The 17857-nt window shown below is 52.8% G+C and overlaps 1 protein-coding gene across 3 annotated transcripts in view; it reads right to left on the reverse strand.

Moving 5' to 3' along the window:
* Positions 1-17857, reverse strand: part of CAMK2A (calcium/calmodulin dependent protein kinase II alpha) — a 64836-nt gene that overhangs the window by 26450 nt on the left and 20529 nt on the right. For all 3 annotated transcript variants that reach the window (XM_041748600.1, XM_041748601.1, XM_041748602.1), the window contains exons 3-11: positions 15002-15061; positions 8270-8324; positions 7349-7414; positions 7156-7228; positions 4160-4262; positions 2751-2834; positions 2526-2620; positions 1151-1273; positions 689-772 (exon numbers count right to left, since the gene is read on the reverse strand). In XM_041748600.1, the coding sequence (XP_041604534.1) occupies positions 689-772; positions 1151-1273; positions 2526-2620; positions 2751-2834; positions 4160-4262; positions 7156-7228; positions 7349-7414; positions 8270-8324; positions 15002-15061 (743 nt within the window). The remainder of the gene's footprint in view (positions 1-688; positions 773-1150; positions 1274-2525; positions 2621-2750; positions 2835-4159; positions 4263-7155; positions 7229-7348; positions 7415-8269; positions 8325-15001; positions 15062-17857) is intronic.

Raw genomic sequence — 17857 nt, forward strand, 5'->3', positions numbered from 1 at the left:
TCATGGGATCCCTGGTGAGGTCTAGGCCAGGGGGGTACCACAGCCCTGGGAGCACATACAATCTGCTTGAGAGGCAGCTCCTGGCCAACCTGGGTCCCCTTGAGGCTTCCTCTGGGCGGTGACCCCGTCCCCGTCTCTTGGCTTGTCCTCTCTAGTGCTTGGCAGCAGGACCTCTTACCCATCCCCCACCTCCCAGTCTCCTGCCCAGTCCCATCTCACCGCCTAGAACCTCTCACCAGCCATGCTGAAACACTTAGAGACCCCCTATGGGGTCAAGCTCATGCTCCCAGACTTTTGCATGAGCTTTTCTCTCTGTGGAACATCTGCCCACTCTGACTCTACGTGGCTAATGCCTGCTTATCCTTCTGGACGTCCGCCTAAGTGCACCTTGCCCAGCAAGGCTTCCTGGGATGCTTGCCCTGGTCCTTCCAGACCCGGCTCACGGCCCTGCTGTGGTCACCAACAGCCTCAGGGCGTGCCCCGTCACAGCACTCACCACTGCCCCTTAATGTCCTGGTTCCTTGTCTGTCCTTTCCACCTGCTCACTCCCCAGCCCAGAGAGTCGGTGCTCAGTAAGTGCTCGTTGACTCAGGGAAGGAGAGAACTTGTGAGTGAGTCTCTCGGCCCCTGTGGAGACCCAACCAAGCTATGCCATGTCCGAGGGCCATGGAGGGCGAGCACCTGTTACCTTCAGTTTTCTCCTGGCGTTGAACTTCTTCAGGCAGTCCACGGTCTCCTGTCTGTGCATGCAGGAGGCCACGGTGGACCGGTGCTGGAGGAAGTGGGGAGAGGTGTGTGAGTGGGAGGCAGGCCCTCCCAAAGGCCCTTCGGCAGGGCGTCTTACAGAGCTGTGGTTGGCATCTTAGGGGGGACAAATCTTTGTTCTAGGGGACATTGTAAATACGGCAGGTGCTTGGCATCCCTGGCACCAGACATTCCATGCCAGGAGCACCCCCAGTCAGGATGCCAACACAGAAGGTCTCCCATTTCCACTTCCCCTTGAGAACCAGAGCAAGGTAGCATCTCCGGATTAAGCCACCTTGACCCTATACTGGGCCTGAGGGGCCAGGGGCAAGGCCAGGATTCCATGGAGGTCTGGACCCTGGAATCTGGAGGCGCTCCTGGTAGGGCCCTGCCGAGGAAGGCTCACCGAGATCCAGGGGTGCTTGAGGGCCTCAGCGGCCGTGATGCGTTTGGATGGGTTGATGGTCAGCATCTTATTGATCAGATCCTTGGCTTCCGGGGTGACGGTGTCCCATTCTGGTGATGGGAACTGGAAGGGGCAGAGGGGCCAGGTTTGCCCAGCCTACCCCAGGCCACCCCTGCGATCCCCCAGCCCCTGACTGGCAGGGGAGCAGGCAGGGGTCCTACTGCCCATCCACTGGGCATCCACAACCAGGAGGAGTTGGGATCCTCAATGCAGGGGCCCCTCTGGAACCAAAGGAGGGTCAGGGTCCTTTGCCCCCAGGACAAATCAGAGCAGCAGCCAGAGGGGAAGGAGGCCTTCCTCTGTTTTCCTGAGGCTGCGCCTTATCTGGGGAGCAGTAGGCCAGTGGTTATAGGCCAGACTTCAGAGTCAGAAAGCTTGTACCATGAGCAGCCTGGTGGCTCAGTGGTTTAGCGCTGCCTTCGACCCAGGGCATGATCCCAGTCCCATGTTGGCTCCCTGCATGGAGCCTGCTTCTCCCTCTGCCTCTGTCTCTGCCTCTCTCTCTCTCTCTCTCTCTCTGTGTGTGTGTGTGTGTGTGTGTGTCTCATGAATAAATAAATAAAATCTTAAAAACAAAAAATAAGGCTTGGCCCAAGTCCTGGCTCTGCCTCCTGGTCTGTGTGATTTTGGGCAAGACATGTGACCCTCAAGCTGTCCCTAAAGATATGAGGGTTCAATATGATATAAAACACATAGCACATGGCTTGATAGAATCAGCCTTATTGAAAATCAGCATAGCTCAGTCATTAGAAACACAGACACTAGAGCCGAACTGCCTGGGTTCAAATCCCAGCTCTACCATTTCTTAGCTATGCTGTACAGGCAATTATTTAACCTGTCTGTGCCTCAGCTTCCCTTTCTGTAAAATGGGGGATAATAATCTTATTTATGTCATAGCTGGGTATGAGGATTAGCGCTGATAATGTAGAAAGCATTTAGAAGAGTGCTGTGTTAGCTATTATTATTTGTATGTGCATTATTATTTGTGTGTGTGAGAGAGAGAGGGAGGGAGAGAGGGAGGGAGGGGGTCTGGCTTCTGGGGCCTACCTTCTACCGCTCACCCCACTTTGGTGATGCTTCTGCCCTTTGGGGCCCCAGGCTAAATGCCATCACACCAAGGCCCAACCATGAGGTGGGGTCGTGTGCCGTCAGCCCTCAAACTCCACCCACCCTACAACTAGAGGGTGGCAGGGGGCCTAAGTGGGTTGGGAGGGCAGGAGGGAGACAGCTTAGGTCTCTGACCTCCCTGGTATTGGCTTTCACCAGAAGGGACACAAGGGACCACAGGGAGGCCAGAGAGAGGAGGGACACTCACATCATAGGCGCCAGCTTTGATCTGCTGGTACAGGCGGTGCTGGTCTTCATCCCAGAATGGGGGATACCCAACCAGCAGAATGTAGAGGATGACCCCTGGGGAAAGGACCAGGAGAAGCCTCACCCTTCTGTGAGGAGGAGCGACGAAGAGAGGAAGAATGGGAAAGGAGAGGGCACCCGAGGGGCAAGCACCCAGGATGGTGAGAGGGCTTTGGGATGGACTCACCACAGGCCCACAGGTCCACGGGTTTCCCATATGGGTCCTTCCGCAGCACTTCTGGGGAGAGGTATCCCGGCGTCCCTGCGAACCCTGCTCCCCAGACACACAGACAGGCAGACACACACACAGAGGTTGGCATGTAAGCAACCTAGAGCAAGATCCTGCTGGAAGAGGGATGGGGTTGCCCTGGAGATGGGGAAAACACTCCCCGCCTCCCAGAGTGGGTCAAAGGCAGGAAGCTCTGGCCTGGCAAGGCAGCAAAGCCTCTAGACCAGGGTGGACAAATACACAGTGCACCTGTCACCACCCCCACTCCAGAGCCTATGGCAGAAGTCATGGATTAATCCCAGAATCCTTCTCGTGGTGTCCTGACTCAGCATCATACACTTCTAGCAGCTCTCCCGCAGCCACTATCGAGTGCTGGTGCCACTCTAGACAAAATGTCCTTGCCATGCCCGGAAAGACTGAGCAGAACCCTTGCCCGCGCCCTACCCTTCTAGGAGCTGGGCCTGGGCTAGCAGGAGGCCTGCCCCTAACTCTGGTTTTGCCCTATGTCCCCTGGGGAGGCCTCTTTTCCCTCAAGGCTTCAGTTCCCTCATCTGTCAAATGAGAGATTAAGGATTCCTCCTTTTACTACCTCCCAGCAGTGTTTCGAGGATCACTTGAAATAAACGGGCACCCAAAGTACTTTAACAAGTAATCATAAGAACAGGCACTATTTATTGTGTGTGTGCTCAGCATCGGGCTGAGCATTCCACACCTGGTCTCATTTACTCCTCACACAGCCCTGAGGACCCACTGTTATCACCCCCATTTTACAGATGAGCAACGAAGCCTCAGCAAGGTGAAATGACTCGCCCCAAGTCACACACCTCCTGAGTGGCATAGTCAGAACTTGAACCCAGAGCTCTGGCTCTAAACCACTGATCAATAGCACCCACCAAAAAGTTTTCCTTTTTGAAAAGAACTCAATTATGTCAAAATCTCAGAGTACGCTGGCTCTTCTGAGCTTAAAGGCTGGCTCTGCCGCTTTTAACTTCCCATGAACTCTTCCAAGTTTCTTAGCCTCTGTGTTCCTTGTTCGCAAAGTCAGGACCATTGGCTCTGGCACGGCACCCAGGCCGTTAGGGGAACCCATGGAAGCCCCCAGCCAACACTGGTGGAGTGTGCGCATGCGGAGAAGCCGTGTACTGTTTTGAATGTAACCGCATCCCTGCCCCTGACCCCCATGGAGATAGGATGGGCAACACCCCCCGACCAGAGGCTAAATGCGGTGGGACCTCTGCTCCCCAAGCCCCGGTTCATGCAACAGTCATTTCCTGCCTGTCCCTGCTGGGGCAGGGGGGCTCCTAGAGCTCAACGAGTCAACACAAGGCTGGTCCCTGACATCCCTGCCGTCCCCTGCCCCCACTCACCGAACCATGCCTGCTGCTCCCCTTCTACCTCTATGGCCAGGCCAAAGTCCGCCAGCTTCACTGCTGCGCCCTTGAGCTTGGAGGCCAACAACAGATTCTCCGGCTTCCCAGGACCAGAGAAAAGAGGGAAATCGGGGAAGAAAGAGCCAGAGGACAGTGAGCAGATTCAGAGCCTCCCCTCTGGGGCCCTGAGCCTACAGGAGGAGGAGCAGTGGGACAGCCCAGAGGTACCCTGACCCCACCTCCTCTCCCAGCCACAGGACCCTGAGCTTCAGCCCCCAAAGAGGGGAACACCCTAGGGCATGCAGGACAACCTGCAACAGGACAACCCTTTCTCTACAACCCATCCCCTCCTTCGCCTCTACTTGGTTTGGGGCTGAGGCTGATGCAACGGCAGGGAACTGGGGTGGGGGGAGCCACCACCGCAATAAGGAAAAAGGAGTGACATTTATTGTGCCGCTACTGTGTGCCAGCCACGAGGTTGAGTAGTTTGCATATATCACCTCATTTATCACCTCAACAACATTATTGGCATTATTATTCCCGTTTTCCACAGTGGCCTCCTGCATTCCCTGAAACTGTCATGCTTGCTCCCATCTCAGGGCCTTTGTACTTCCTGTTTCTCCTGTTTGATCTGCTCCTTCTCTGAGTTTCACAAAGCTGGCCCATTCTCTTCATCTGCTCCTACCTTCATGTCACCCCCCTCAAAGAATCCTTCCATGACTAAAGGAGGAGCCCCCAGGTATCCTCTGTCTTAGTGACTGATGGTTATGTTCACAGATATCACAATTTGTAAGTTTTTCCCCATGTGTCTATGTGCTTGTTTATTGACTGTCACCTCTATAGACAGTGAGCTCCTTATCTGTCTGTCAGCCACTATCACCAGCACTTAAGGCAGGGGGCAGCTCATAGCAGGCACTTAATAAGTATTTGTCATACGTTTAAAGATGAGGAAACTAGGGCAGCCTGGGTGGCTCAGTGGTTTAGCGCCGCCTTCAGCCCAGGGTGTGATCCTGGAGACCAGGGATCAAGTCCCACGTCGGGCTCCCTGCATGGAGCCTGCTTCTCCCTCTTCCCTATGTCTCTGCCTCCCTCTCTCTGTGTCTCTCATGAATAAATAAATAAAATCTTAAAAAAGAAAAAAAAGATGAGGAAACTAAGGCCCCCAAAAGTTGTGACTTGACCAAGATCACACAGCTGATAAGGCACGGAGCCAGAATCAAGGCCAAGTCTGGCTCTGGAGCCATGTTCTTAACCATTCTGGGCTGAGAGATGGGGGCCCCATACGTGCCACCTGGCCTCTGGGGACTGGAAGACAGCTGTCTTCTGCTGGGTGTGGAGAACAGGAAATCCCCTGCACAGGCCAGAGGGGAGTCGAGGTGAATTCTGCAGCTGGGTAGTCCTAGCCTATGACCCGGCTCCGCCACTTCCATGCTATGGAACTTGGGAAAACCATTTCACTTCTCCGAGCTTTAGATTCCTCTCAGAAAAGTGGATAAAGCCCACCTCATGGGGTGGCACATGGATTAGTCATGATAATCCACGTAGGGCACTTGTCAGTGGCCCACACCACATGCTCCATGAGCATTAGCACGGCTTGGGGTGGGAGCATGGGTTCTGAGTCCCTGGAGGCAGCTGATTTCCTCTGACCCCCCCCTTCTCACTGGGACTTCTGAGGGGGGCCCCACATCTGACCTCTCACTGCCCAAAGCTAGGCAAGACCCAAACAAATATAGCTCCATCTGCCTGTCGTGAAGGCTTCTTTTATCCTCTGGGGACTGTGTTCCCAAAGTGTGCTGGGTCTTGGTAGCCGCCCTGTCCTGATTTGATGAATATGCCACTAATTAATCTATCCAGAGTGGCCTAAATTTGTGCTGCCTCTCCTCCTTCCTCCTCCCGTGCAGGGGCTGTAGCTATAATGGGAACAGGCCCTCTGGGAGAACTGCCCTGCCATCTGGCCGGGACCCTCTTGGAGGGCACACTTGCCTCCAGGTCTAGACTGAGCCCTAGGGAGCTCCCCTGTGACAGTCAGAGGTGGGTAGGGGTTCTGGGCAGAGCACTGCATCCCAGAGATGGACCTGGACCTTCTGAAGGATGCCCAGGGGGAGTGTCCAGAGAGGGTGTCCAGGCTGAGGAGGGCCTGGAGGTCCCGTCCAGGGTGGGTATGGAGGTACAGCCTGCAGAAGACTTAGGAGGTCCAACAAAGCTGCCCAAGTGGCTCTGGGGCTGCTCTGGGCTGGAGGCTTGATCTGTATGGCCACCCCAGGAACAGGATCTGGGCTCAGAAGGCCGGGCTCCATTCCTAGCTTAGGCACAACCGAACTGCATATTCTTGGGCAAGTCCCTTAGGCTCTTTAGGCCTCTGTTTCCTGCTCTGAAAATTGGGGGTAATTTGTGAGCTACCAGGCTCAATGCCTTGAGGCTCAGCCAAGAAGAGCTAGGAGTCCGTGCTGACTCCAGGCAAGGCCAACCCTCGGTCACACATCTGCTTAGGCCTGTCCTTCTTCTCCTTCGGGTGGGAAGAGGAGGAACCCTGAGGGCCCCAAGGCCTGTTTTTCTTCTCCCCCCACCTGCCAGAGACCCAGAAACAAGAATCACAGTGCCTCTGTGCACCAGGCTGTGCACAGGCTGTGCTGTCTCCTTTGACATCCTCGGCAACCCCAAGCAGACGTTGCTATGGCAACCCCACTGTAAGGATGCTGAGGCCCTGCCACCAGAGATTGGCCTAGCTGGGCCCTGGACCCTGCCGTAGCTGGCATTGGCAGCCGAACTACATCTTCCCTGGTCTGGCCCAAAGCACATGGGCCTGGGAGTCAGGAGATTGGATCCCAAGCCTACATACTCCTCCCTGCACCCTCATCTAAACAGTGGGGTAGATATTCCCTGCCCACCCGACTCAGGGGATTTAAAGGCCCCTGGCTTCACAGGTGGAGGGCAGGGCAGGAGGCAGAGGGGCAGGCTCCTGGGTGAGCCGCACCCTAGGATGGGTCACTCACCTTCAGGTCCCGGTGCACCACACCCATCTGATGGCAGTGCAGCACGGCCTCCAGGATTTGCTGGATACAGTGGCTGGGGACAGAGAGGGAAGGGTCCCCGCGTAAAGGCAGGCATATCCCGGGAACCTGGGAAGCCAGTAAGGGAGACACCCCGCCCCCCTGCCACCATTGCCAGGCCGCACCTGGCACTCACCTGGCATCAGCCTCACTGTAATACTCCCGGGCCACGATGTCCTCAAACAGCTCCCCACCAGTAACCCTGGCGAGATAGGCACAGAGTCACCCTCCCACAGAGGCTCCACGTATTGCCTCTTCTGGAAGAGTCTCCAGGAAGCTAAGGGTTGGGGGTACCCAGGGACCTCGGAACCTCAGACCAAAGAGAGGAACCCCAGGGACCCTGGTGGGGGCCTCCTGCTACAAACCTCTTTCTGACTCCAAGCTGACCCTTCCATTGACTTCCCTCCCTCCCACCACTTGCTCTGCTCTCCCACTGGGTCCAGGCTGGAGTTAGGACAGGGGCTGGGATGCTTAGGTTCCTTAGGCTCCTGGAAGCCCAGGCACTGGGATTTTTGTTGCTGTGTGTTTGTTTAATAAAATTTATTTTTTAGAGTATCTTTAGGCACACAGCAAAACTGAGCAGAAGGCATGGAGATTTCCCATATACCATATACCCACACATGCAGAGCCTTCCCACTATTAACTGTTTTTTTTTTTTTTTTTTCAGATGGGACCAGTGTCTTCATTGAGTTTCTCTGTCAACCCAAGAACCTATCATTTCATTGTTTTTCATTCAGTTGACTGGCTTTCAAAACTTTAAAATTACTCCAAAAGGAAACTGTATCTTGCCACTAGACATGGAAAGCCAGCACCACTGGCCACAAATAGAAACAAAATGATGTGACAAGGAAGTAACAAGTGTGTGTTGGCGTTTCAGGGAGACCCACCTGCACTGTTTGGGTGGCAGGCCTACCACATTCGGGAACCTTGTCTCAGAGGAGGGAATTCAGCCCAGCAGGGGGGGCATTTGGGAATCAGGCCAAGGGACCCAGCTAGGTCATCCCTGCTCAGGCTGCCCCTAGTGCCCTCGTACATCCCAGGGTGGGCCCAAACTCACAGGTCGAAGATCAGGTAATGATGTCCCTCCTCAGAGATGCTGTCGTGAAGCCGGACTGTGGGAGGGGCCCAGGCAGCCAGTTAACCTCCAGAAGCTGGCTTCCCGCCCGCTCCTGCCCTCTCACCTCACCCCTCCAACGGCCAACATTCCAATTTCCCAGTCACTGAGCACAGGCTAGAGGACAGGCACTTTGACAAACGCCAGGTGAACGATGGCTCACTGACCTTGGGCATCATCAGAGGAGGCCCAGGTTTCAAGATGAAAGACCCCTCCCTGCTTTGGTCAAAGTCTGGCCTCTTCCTTCCTCCAACCCTCAGCCTCCTTGCTGGGCAGGCTGGCATCATGGCAATAACCTGTGGCTGGGGTCTCTGCCACTTGCTAGCTGGGTGACTTCAGGCAAGTTGCTATACCTTTCTGAGCCTCTCATTTCTTCCCTGGACAATGAGAATGAAACTCCCGGACCTGCAGACTCATTGTGAGAATTCCATGAGGCATAGTCGGTGTCTACCCAGTGCCGGCCTGAGGGAAGAACCTGCTGTGCATCCAGGTGTGAGATAAGTGAGCCCGTGGAGGTGGGGGGACAGCAGTCCCTGAGTTAGGCGTGCTGAGAAACTGTCACCTCTTCATACCTCATTTACCAAGAACAGAGCTCCCAAAATTACCCCTGAGATTCTGGAAAGAAGGGCCCAAGGCCGGGGGGCTGATTCTGGGGGGTTGGGCCCTGCCAGCCAACTGCATTTTCTCCTGGGACTGCTTCACATCCTTTCCTGAGCCACAGCCTAAAAACGTCCACAGAGCGGGGTGCGTGCTCAGAGAATTAGGATACGTTGCACAGCAGAAGATTACGCAGCTGTTAAAACAACACGGCAGTTATGTATCTCCCGGTTCAAAATCATCTCTGAATTATGTTGTTTGGTAAAAAAAAAAAAAAAAAAAAAAAAGCAAAGTACAAAACAGCATGAGTAGTACTTTTTTTTTTTAAAGTTGTGTTTAAGCTTGTTTATGTTATAAGCTTCTCTGGAAGGATACAAAAAAGTGGGCATTGAGGTACCTTGGGGAGGGGAATAGGGAGAGTAGAGGTGGGGGGTTGATGAGACTATGTTTTCACTGTGAGCCCTGGTGCCATCTGAAATCTTGCCATGTGCATGCATTTCTGACTCAGTATTGAGTCCTCTCAATGGCTCATGGCTCTCCTATCTGCACATAAAGTTTGGAGAAGCAGGTATCAAACACACCAGAGTAGATATCTACTACGGGAGAGGAGAGAACATGGCCAGAGATGGAGAAGGATGGCAAGACAAATTTTTTAATTTTTTATATTTTAAAGATTTTATTTATTTATTCATGAGACACAGAGAGAGAGGCAGAGGACATAGGCAGAGGGAGAAGCAGGTTCCCTGTGGGGAACCTGACGCAGGACTCGATTCCAGGACCCTGGGATTATGCCCTGAGCCAAAGGCAGATGCTCAGGTGCCCCACAATTTTCTTTAAGATTTATATATTTAAGGGCTGCCCCAAAAAAGATGTTTTAAATATATTTTATTTTATTCTTAAGTAAGCTCTACACTCAATATGGGGCTGGAACTTATGACTCCGAGATCAAGAGTCACGTGCTCTACCAACTGAGCCAGCCAGGTGCCCCTATTTGAAATATATTATATGTACGGGTTTATTTGTTTGTTTGTTTGTTTGTTTTTCTGAAATATATTGTAAAGCAAAACTAAAAAGCAGGTTCCATAAGAGGACATAATATATAATCTTCTTTAATTTTTTAATCAACACTTTAATATAAAAAATTTCAAGCTTCCACTCAAGTGAACACTCATGTACCCACCACTTAGCTTCTATCATTAATCTTCTCTTATACTTGTTTTACTACGTTTGTAACCATTTCCTCTATCTATTAATCTATTTCAATTTTTTAATGCATTTCAGAGCAAAAGTAGGCTTGGTTTTTGACCTGTATATGTGTGTGTTTTGAAATGAGCATCCTGTATATTCTGTGTGCCGAATCTGGCAACCCTATATTGGTACTCTGGCCAGGTTCCCTCCTGTAAGAGGGTACAGCCATCCTGCAGCTGCTGGGAGAGCTGGCTGCTAACCGCTCACAATTACCCCCCTTCACTGGAGAATTGCCCCCTGTGGCTGGAGCCACCTAGTGTACAAGGTTATCTGCAGCCTTCGGCCAATGACTGACGTGGGGAGGCAGGGTCAGTGCAAAGGGCCAATCTCCCTGCCTTAAGGAGGGACAACCCCTTAACCGGATATGTTCCAGAGGCTTCCCCACTGCACCCTGTACACACACCTGAAATCAGGTCAAAGTTAGACTTGACCTCAGGCCACATCCTTGGTCAATTCCTTCCCTTTTTCTATCCTGCTTTATTTACTCCATCCCTTGCAGGTCTCCCCTGGAAGCACAGCCTCACTAGGTCACAAGCACCTGAATCCCTGCCTTAGGCTCTGCTTCTAAAAAACCTGGCCTGAGACAACATGTATAGAAACACTTGAGAAAGCACAGATATCATATATCCTATGGAAATATGTATCATACAATATTAGCTCTAAGCGGCAAGGTTATAGAAGATACTTTAAAAATTGTTTTCTCACTTATCTACAATAAACTTGCATTATTAGTCTATCAAGATGAAGTTTTTAAAAAGACCCTTTCCTTGAGGTACCTGGGTAGCTCAGTAGTTGACCGTCTGCCTTAGGCTCAGGTTGTGATCCCGGGGTCCTGAGATCAAGTCCCACATCGGGTTCCCCGCAGGGAGCCTGCTTCTCCCTCTGCCTATGTCTCTACCTCTCTCTGTGTGTCTCTCATGAGTAAATACATAAAATCTTAAAAAAAAAAAAAAAAAAAAAAGTTCTGTGGCTACTGCCTAAACTTCAAAAAATAAAAAAGACCCTTTCCTTGGGGAGTGGACTCCTTACTGTCTACTCTGTTGTAGGCAGGCATGTATGTTTTTAACATCTCTTTCCTGAGTGTGAGAAGCTCCAAGAAGCCAAGCTGTGACCAGAATCATCTCAGAATGGGCTTTTAGAACAGGGTCAAGAGCCATTTGAGAAGAGCTCCATCAAGACTAGGGTCCTTGATCCACCCTCTGGCCAGAAGCCTCAGCTCCTTTAGAGAAGGTTGTCAGGGTTTGTGGAAATGGACAAAACTGGGGAGAGGGTCCTTTGGTGCTCTCACTCAGATGGTATTTTTATGCTGATTCAAAAGGCTGCCCCTCCGCCTGGTGGCTCAGTCAATTAAGCATCTGACTCTTGATTTTAGCTCAGGTCATGATGTCGGGGTCCTGAGATCAAGCCCAGTGTCCACACACAGTGGGGAGTCTGCTTCAGGATTTCCTCTCTCTCCCTCTGCCCTTCCTCCCCTCAAATAAAGATATAAATCTTTAAAAAAAAAAAAAAAGGCTGCCCCTCTAAGCATCCAAGCAAGGGGAACACAGGCTGGATTCCAGCCCCACCTGCATAAGGGCACTGGGGTGAGCTTTAGTCGCTGAGAGGTGACACCATCACAGCCCAGAACCCAAGAGACAAGACACATAAAACCTCCCCTCCCATCAGTGAAGGCTACCCTGAGAAAGAACTCAGTCCAAAGCCGAAGAGGAAAAGAAAGATTCAAGAGCCACCACAGGGTATGAAAGGGTCTCACTGCCTCGCAGAGATTGACATGCCTGTGGTCATTGAGCTATGCTGCCCGTTTTTGACTTTTTAAAAATATTGCCATAGATCCAACAAATCTGTAACCTAGTTTTCATGTGTATAGCTGGGCTCACGAATTTCTGACATTCCTTTCATATTTCCAACAGTGATGAGTTTTTTTCTTGGAAATTGAAGGGTAATGCTTGTTATTGTATCCACTGCCTCCTGACAGCACATTCCTGATGTCCACTTGGGAAGCTAAATGGAGTGGCTGGGAACCTGGGCTCTGGAGTCACTCTTGCAGGACTCACCTCCAGCTCTGCCTCTTATAAGCTGTGTAACTTTGGGCAAATTAGATAGCCTCTCTGAGCCTCCTTTCCTACCTAGGGTGGTAACACCACTGGCCTGCTTCGTGTGTGTGTGTGTGTGTGTGTGTGCATGTGTGTGTGTGTGTGTGTGGTGAGGGTGGGGTGGGGGTTAATGGATGATGCTCATAAAGCCCTCAACACAGTGCCTGGCACCAGGAAGAACTTGACAAATGGCGACACTGTCATCTTCATCACCGACCAGCCTCACTTCACATACCCACCCCACATCACCTGCTAAACTCTCAGGTTATCCCCTGTTCCCCGGGGTGGTCTTGAGAATCGGTCCTATCAGCAGGTGGTGATGGTACGGAGTGTGGGACACTGCCCCTGTCCCATGTGCACAGTACAGGTGGACCCTCCTGTGCTGAGCCAGGGCCTCCCTGACCTGGTCCACTTTGGGCTGGGCAGCGGCCAGGAAGCCTGGCTAGGGTCACCAAGCAGGCTGACTAGGACTCAGTCTGGCTCCTCCTGGCACAGACTTGCCTCTTGGATTCTGTGTCCACAGCTGTACCTCTTTGCCCTTCTTCGGGCAGATTATAATCTACTTAGAAGTGGGATGCTTAGAGCCTTGGGAAGCAGCACCCTCCAGGGCCCTTTCAGCCCTGTGATAGCTTTGGGGTTCATCCCTAGATCTTCCTGGTCTGGGGCTCAGCTCTGCTCTCTACTTCTCGGTGCATCAGCCACCCCACAGCCACCCCCGCCCCGTCCCCGCTCATCCTCAGCCCCCAGCAGAGACCTCGGCATGTGGTGGGGCCCCAGATGCCCTTGCCATAGGTGAAGGAAGGAGTGAAGGCCTCAATGATGGTGACGTCAGTAAGGCGGGTAGCTGCCATTCCTGAGATTTTACCATGGGCCAGGCTTGTGCTAAGTGCTTTCCTTGCAATTTCTCATTTAACCCGCCCAACAGTTGTAGAGGGTGGCTGCCTACCATGATTACTCTCATGAGCCTGTGCACGCTCAAACACCTGGTGAACAGCAGAGCTGGCATGGGCCCCAGGTGCAAACCCATTCCTTCAACCACCATGTTAAATACCACACCCCAAACTGGTGACTCAGAAGAATGAGAATCGTATGAAGGTTACATTTTCAGGTAAGGTTGTTTTGTGGAAAGGTGTAAACTAAGGAAAAAGAGGAACAGCTTCATGACGATAGAGCATTTACCTCGGGACTGTCACAGTGCTGTGCTCTAACTAATCACAACCCTATGAGGCGAGTATCATTGCCATTCTCCAGATGAGAAAACTGAGCTTCAGAGTGACTCAGCAACATGTCCGGGGTCACACAGCAATTAGGCCACAAACCCAGGATTTGAGCCGCAGTGTGTCAGCCCCAGAGCCCATAAGGGACCGCTCCCCATGTATAGCGGGGGTGGGGCGGTGAGAGGGAGAAGGAGGCAGCATTGACCTGAGTCAGCTGCAATGTGCAGCAACACACACACTTACACACACGCCCTCCCCGCCTCCTTCCTCTGGGGCTGACAGCCTTTCTAAGAACCATGGAACTTGGTAGTCGAGATCCCTCACAACGCCTTCCATCACACAGCTGGGCAGGTGGAGGCCCCGAGCAGGACAGGAGCTGCCCAGGGCCAAACAGTGAGTCTGCAAAGCCGGTCGGGGATCGGGGTGCTCCCCAGCAGCCGCCTTGCTGCCCCTCCTCTGATTCTGGCCCTGGAGCCTCTGGCTGCTGTTTGCACAGTTCTGTTCTCCTCCCTGGGCACAGGGAAGGGGAGGTGCCTTTTGGGTATAAATAGCAGATGGAGATGCTTCTCTCCAGCAGGAGAGTTAACCCTTGGGGCTCTGGGCACAGAGATGCCTCCTTCCCAAGGGCAAAGGCGTGGTGGCTGTCAGAGTTGGAATATTCCTTAGAGAACACCTAGGCCTTGCTCCTCAAAACATGGTCTGTGAACTAGCAGCGCTAGCATCACCTTGAAGCGTGTCAGACGTGTGAAATCTTGGACCCCACCCAAACCCACTGAACTAGATCTACCTTTTAACAAGATCCCCCAGATTATGCAGAAGGCATCTCCTCGTGAAGATGGGGGAAAGTGGCTCAGAGAGGGCAGGGCTCCTATCCAAGGTCACACAGCCATTCCCCGACAGAGCTATATCTAGACTCTATTCTTCCTCCCGTCCCCACCCCACCCCCTCCAGCCACTCTGCCTCAATGCAGAACCTTGATGGGCAGGGATGCAGACCCCCCAGTCATGCATGGGGGAGGCAGGGAGGCAGGCAGTGATGCATGGTCAAGGCCCGGCCTCTCCCCTGTGTGCTGTGCTCACTCTACCCCTGGGGCAGGGGCCACCTTGGAGCTTGCCACTGGGGGCAGGGGGCAAGCAGGCCGCTGGTCTAGGTAGGTGGGCAGGCCACAGTGCCAGGCTGACTCGGCTTGGGGTAGGTTTGGGGAGTAGGCCACTATGGTCAAGGCCAAGCCTGGCCTATTTTCGTCTCTCCCGGAGCTTCAAGAGTTTTCCTGAAACAGCTTTTCTGAAGGAGGCTGCTGGCAGCGTGGGCTAGGAGGAAGGGCCCCTTCTTCACCACCCCCCCACCAAGCTGGTCTCTGAGAAATGTGGAGACCATTAAAGGCACCCCCTTTCCCATCACTCCTGCCACCATCCCCAAAGAAGAGAGCAGCTGCCCTCCTAGCCCCAAATGCCCACCAGCTCAGGCAGGGCACAGGGCCAGGCTCTACCCACACCCCCCACTCGTCCCCCACAGCTCACCGATGTTGGGGTGTTTCAGCAGGCGGCAGATGCGAGCTTCGCGCTCCAGCTTCTGATGGTCTGAAACACAGATGCCCAGGTGAGTCCCAGGTGAGGGAGGAAACTTTACCCACTCCGACCCTGCCTCTTCATGGTCGCTTATGATCTGTACACCCCAGGGCAGCCCCTGGGCCCCATCTGGGTAAGCTCGCCTTTCTGGCCGGGCCCCTGGGTTCTCCAGGAAGGCAGTGGGATGCAGCAGAGGCCTAATCATGGGGAGCAGGGTGCAGTGCCTCAGAAAGTCCCTTTCCCTCTCCAGGCCTTGGTTTCCAGGGCTCTCAAGTGAGGTGCCTCCCTGAGCCCCATCCACAGAGCCTGGAACACCCCCTCAGGGCAGGTTCCTGTGGCCCCCGCCTCCAGCCCTTTCCCTCACAGGGCACTCCAGCCAGACTGAACTGCTAAATGACACTTTTCTCCAGACCCACCCCCTCAGCCCTCTCGCTTGGGCTTGGGGGCCTTCACCCATGTGGTTCTCTCGACTTAGAACTTTCCCTCTCAACCTCCCACCTGTCCTTCACTGGCCATCACTCACTCACTCCTACCTATTCTAATATACCCTCTCCTGGCAGCCTATCCCAACTGCCAGGGTGGTAAGGGCCCCTCCTCTGTGCTCTCAGGGCCCCTGGACAACACATGCTACTTTGTCTCATGGGTATCTTTACCCTTAGCGGCAAGAATTTGGTCTCTTCTGTACCCCTGGCATCTTCCCAAATACCTGACACATAGTAGGTACTCAAGAAATAATTGAATTAAAGAACAAATCATTGAATGATGAACCTTTCTAACGGAGTGCATATTTTCTCTACAGGAGAGGAATTGTATTAATTCACAGAGGCCACCTCCCTTACAGAGGACTCCAGACCAGGGACACTGAGAGCCCCAAAGAATCTGCAGGGTACAATCTGTATGTGGCCGCATTGGGGCTTACCCAGAGCTCCCACACCTGCTTTCCAGGACTTTTGTCCAAGCCCCCGGAGAGAGAGGCCTTGTTCAGGATCTGACCGCATGGTCTCCGACTCTGAGGCTGCTGGGAGCAATCCTACTCGTGACCCTCTTCGGTCCTCCCAGCAACCCTATGCTGTGAGCACCACTGTCCCCATTTTATGCACTTCTCAATTTCCCTTCTGGTGCTTTTCTCACAGTTTCATAGTTAATGCCCTAATTTAAAAAACAAAAACAATACAAAGGGAGCCCGTAGAAAATTTACCATGTGCCAGGCACAGTGCAGAGCACCCATATATCTATCTCAAGGTCTCACAACGACCCTTTTGAGGGAGGTGCTATCACATTCTGGCTTCACAGAGGAGGAAAGAGAGGTTCAGAGAAGCTAAGTACCTGGCTCTGAGTCACACCTGCAGTGATCAGAGGAGCCACACTTTGTACCCAGGCAGTCAGACTCCAGGGGTGAGCTTTCCTGTGCCTCTATGCCCTGACTCATCGCCACCACCTCCACCTGCTCCCAATTTCTGAATGGGAAAATCAGGGCCCCTAGGAGGGAACTCACATAGACATTCAGAAGCAGAACCAGGACAAGAACTCCCATCTCTAAAGAGCCCCTTCAGAGTGGGCAGCCACCAAGGAGGGCAATAAGGACGTAGAGAGCCCCAGGCCTCGTCCCCAGGCAGCCAGTTTTCCTTTCCCCCTCCCCTCTATTAGAGCAATCACTGGCCATTCTTCACAGGCTGCAGAAGCCAAGAGCAACCTTGAAATGTGGCTTTTTTGTCAGCAGAGCAGTTAAGTTCAATCCTCTTTCCATAGAGTAGAAGCTCAACTCACCAGCTGAAGGTGGGCTACAGGCTGGGAAAGGGGAGAATATGGGGGACATGGCCCTGGCCCCCCTCCCTCCCAGCCTCCTTCCACATCCTCCAGGATAGCAGGTTGCCAGTTCCCACACAGGAGGGCTGCCGAGGGCTCTCAGCGGACTGAGGATGGCTGGATCCCCCACTGGCCCGACACCCTGTCCCTCACCCCACCATCCCCAGCAGAACCAGAAACCAGGCGGGTCAAGTGGGGCCTATCAGAGGGGGTTGGGGGCCTTCTGGCCCAGGTTGTACATGCAGGGGATGAGAGATCCAAATGCAGAATTCTGATGTTTTCGCTGCCGTGTGAAGTCACCCAGGAGCCCAGTTAAGCTGACAGCATTGAAAGGACGCGCTGATCACAGAGCCTCAGACTTGGGCCTGATGGCCAGCCCTCGCTGCTGGAAACGCCAGGAGCTGTTTTTATAAACCTGGCAATCATCTTGTGCATCGTCCAATCACGCTGCATTGCAACTTCCAGTGCTAAAAGCATTAATTTGTTGAATTTATGTAAACATATATGTTATCCAACAGTTTTTGTAACTCTGAAATGTTTTTGTTTTCTGACATGCCTCAAAGAAAGTAAGGACTGTGTTTCTCTTGACCTCTGAGGCCTTGCTCTGTTATGTAGGTAGGGAAACTGAGGCCCAGTGATAAGGAACAGCCCCGTTATCAAAGTCACTCAATAGGGTACATTAGAACCCAGATCCCTGGGGCGTCTGGGTGGTGCAATCAGTTAAGTGTCCAACTCTTTGTTTTGGCTGATGGTGAGATCAAGCCCCGCATTGCTCTGCACTCAGCACGGAGTCTGCTTGAGGTTCTCTCTCTCTCCCTCTCCCCTCCCAGCCGTCTCTCTCAAATAAATAAATAAAAATAAAAAATAAAAACTTAGAGCTCTGAGGAACTACTCCTAGATGCTCCCCTGACTCCAGCCAATAGTCTTCTGCAGCCAAAGACATCTTATTAAAATGTGAATTAGATGCTGTCACTCCTCAGCATCAAACTCCCCAATGTATTT

The sequence above is a fragment of the Vulpes lagopus genome, chromosome 3 (genome assembly GCF_018345385.1).
Source record: "Vulpes lagopus strain Blue_001 chromosome 3, ASM1834538v1, whole genome shotgun sequence".
In the NCBI taxonomy this organism is placed as follows: domain Eukaryota; kingdom Metazoa; phylum Chordata; class Mammalia; order Carnivora; family Canidae; genus Vulpes; species Vulpes lagopus.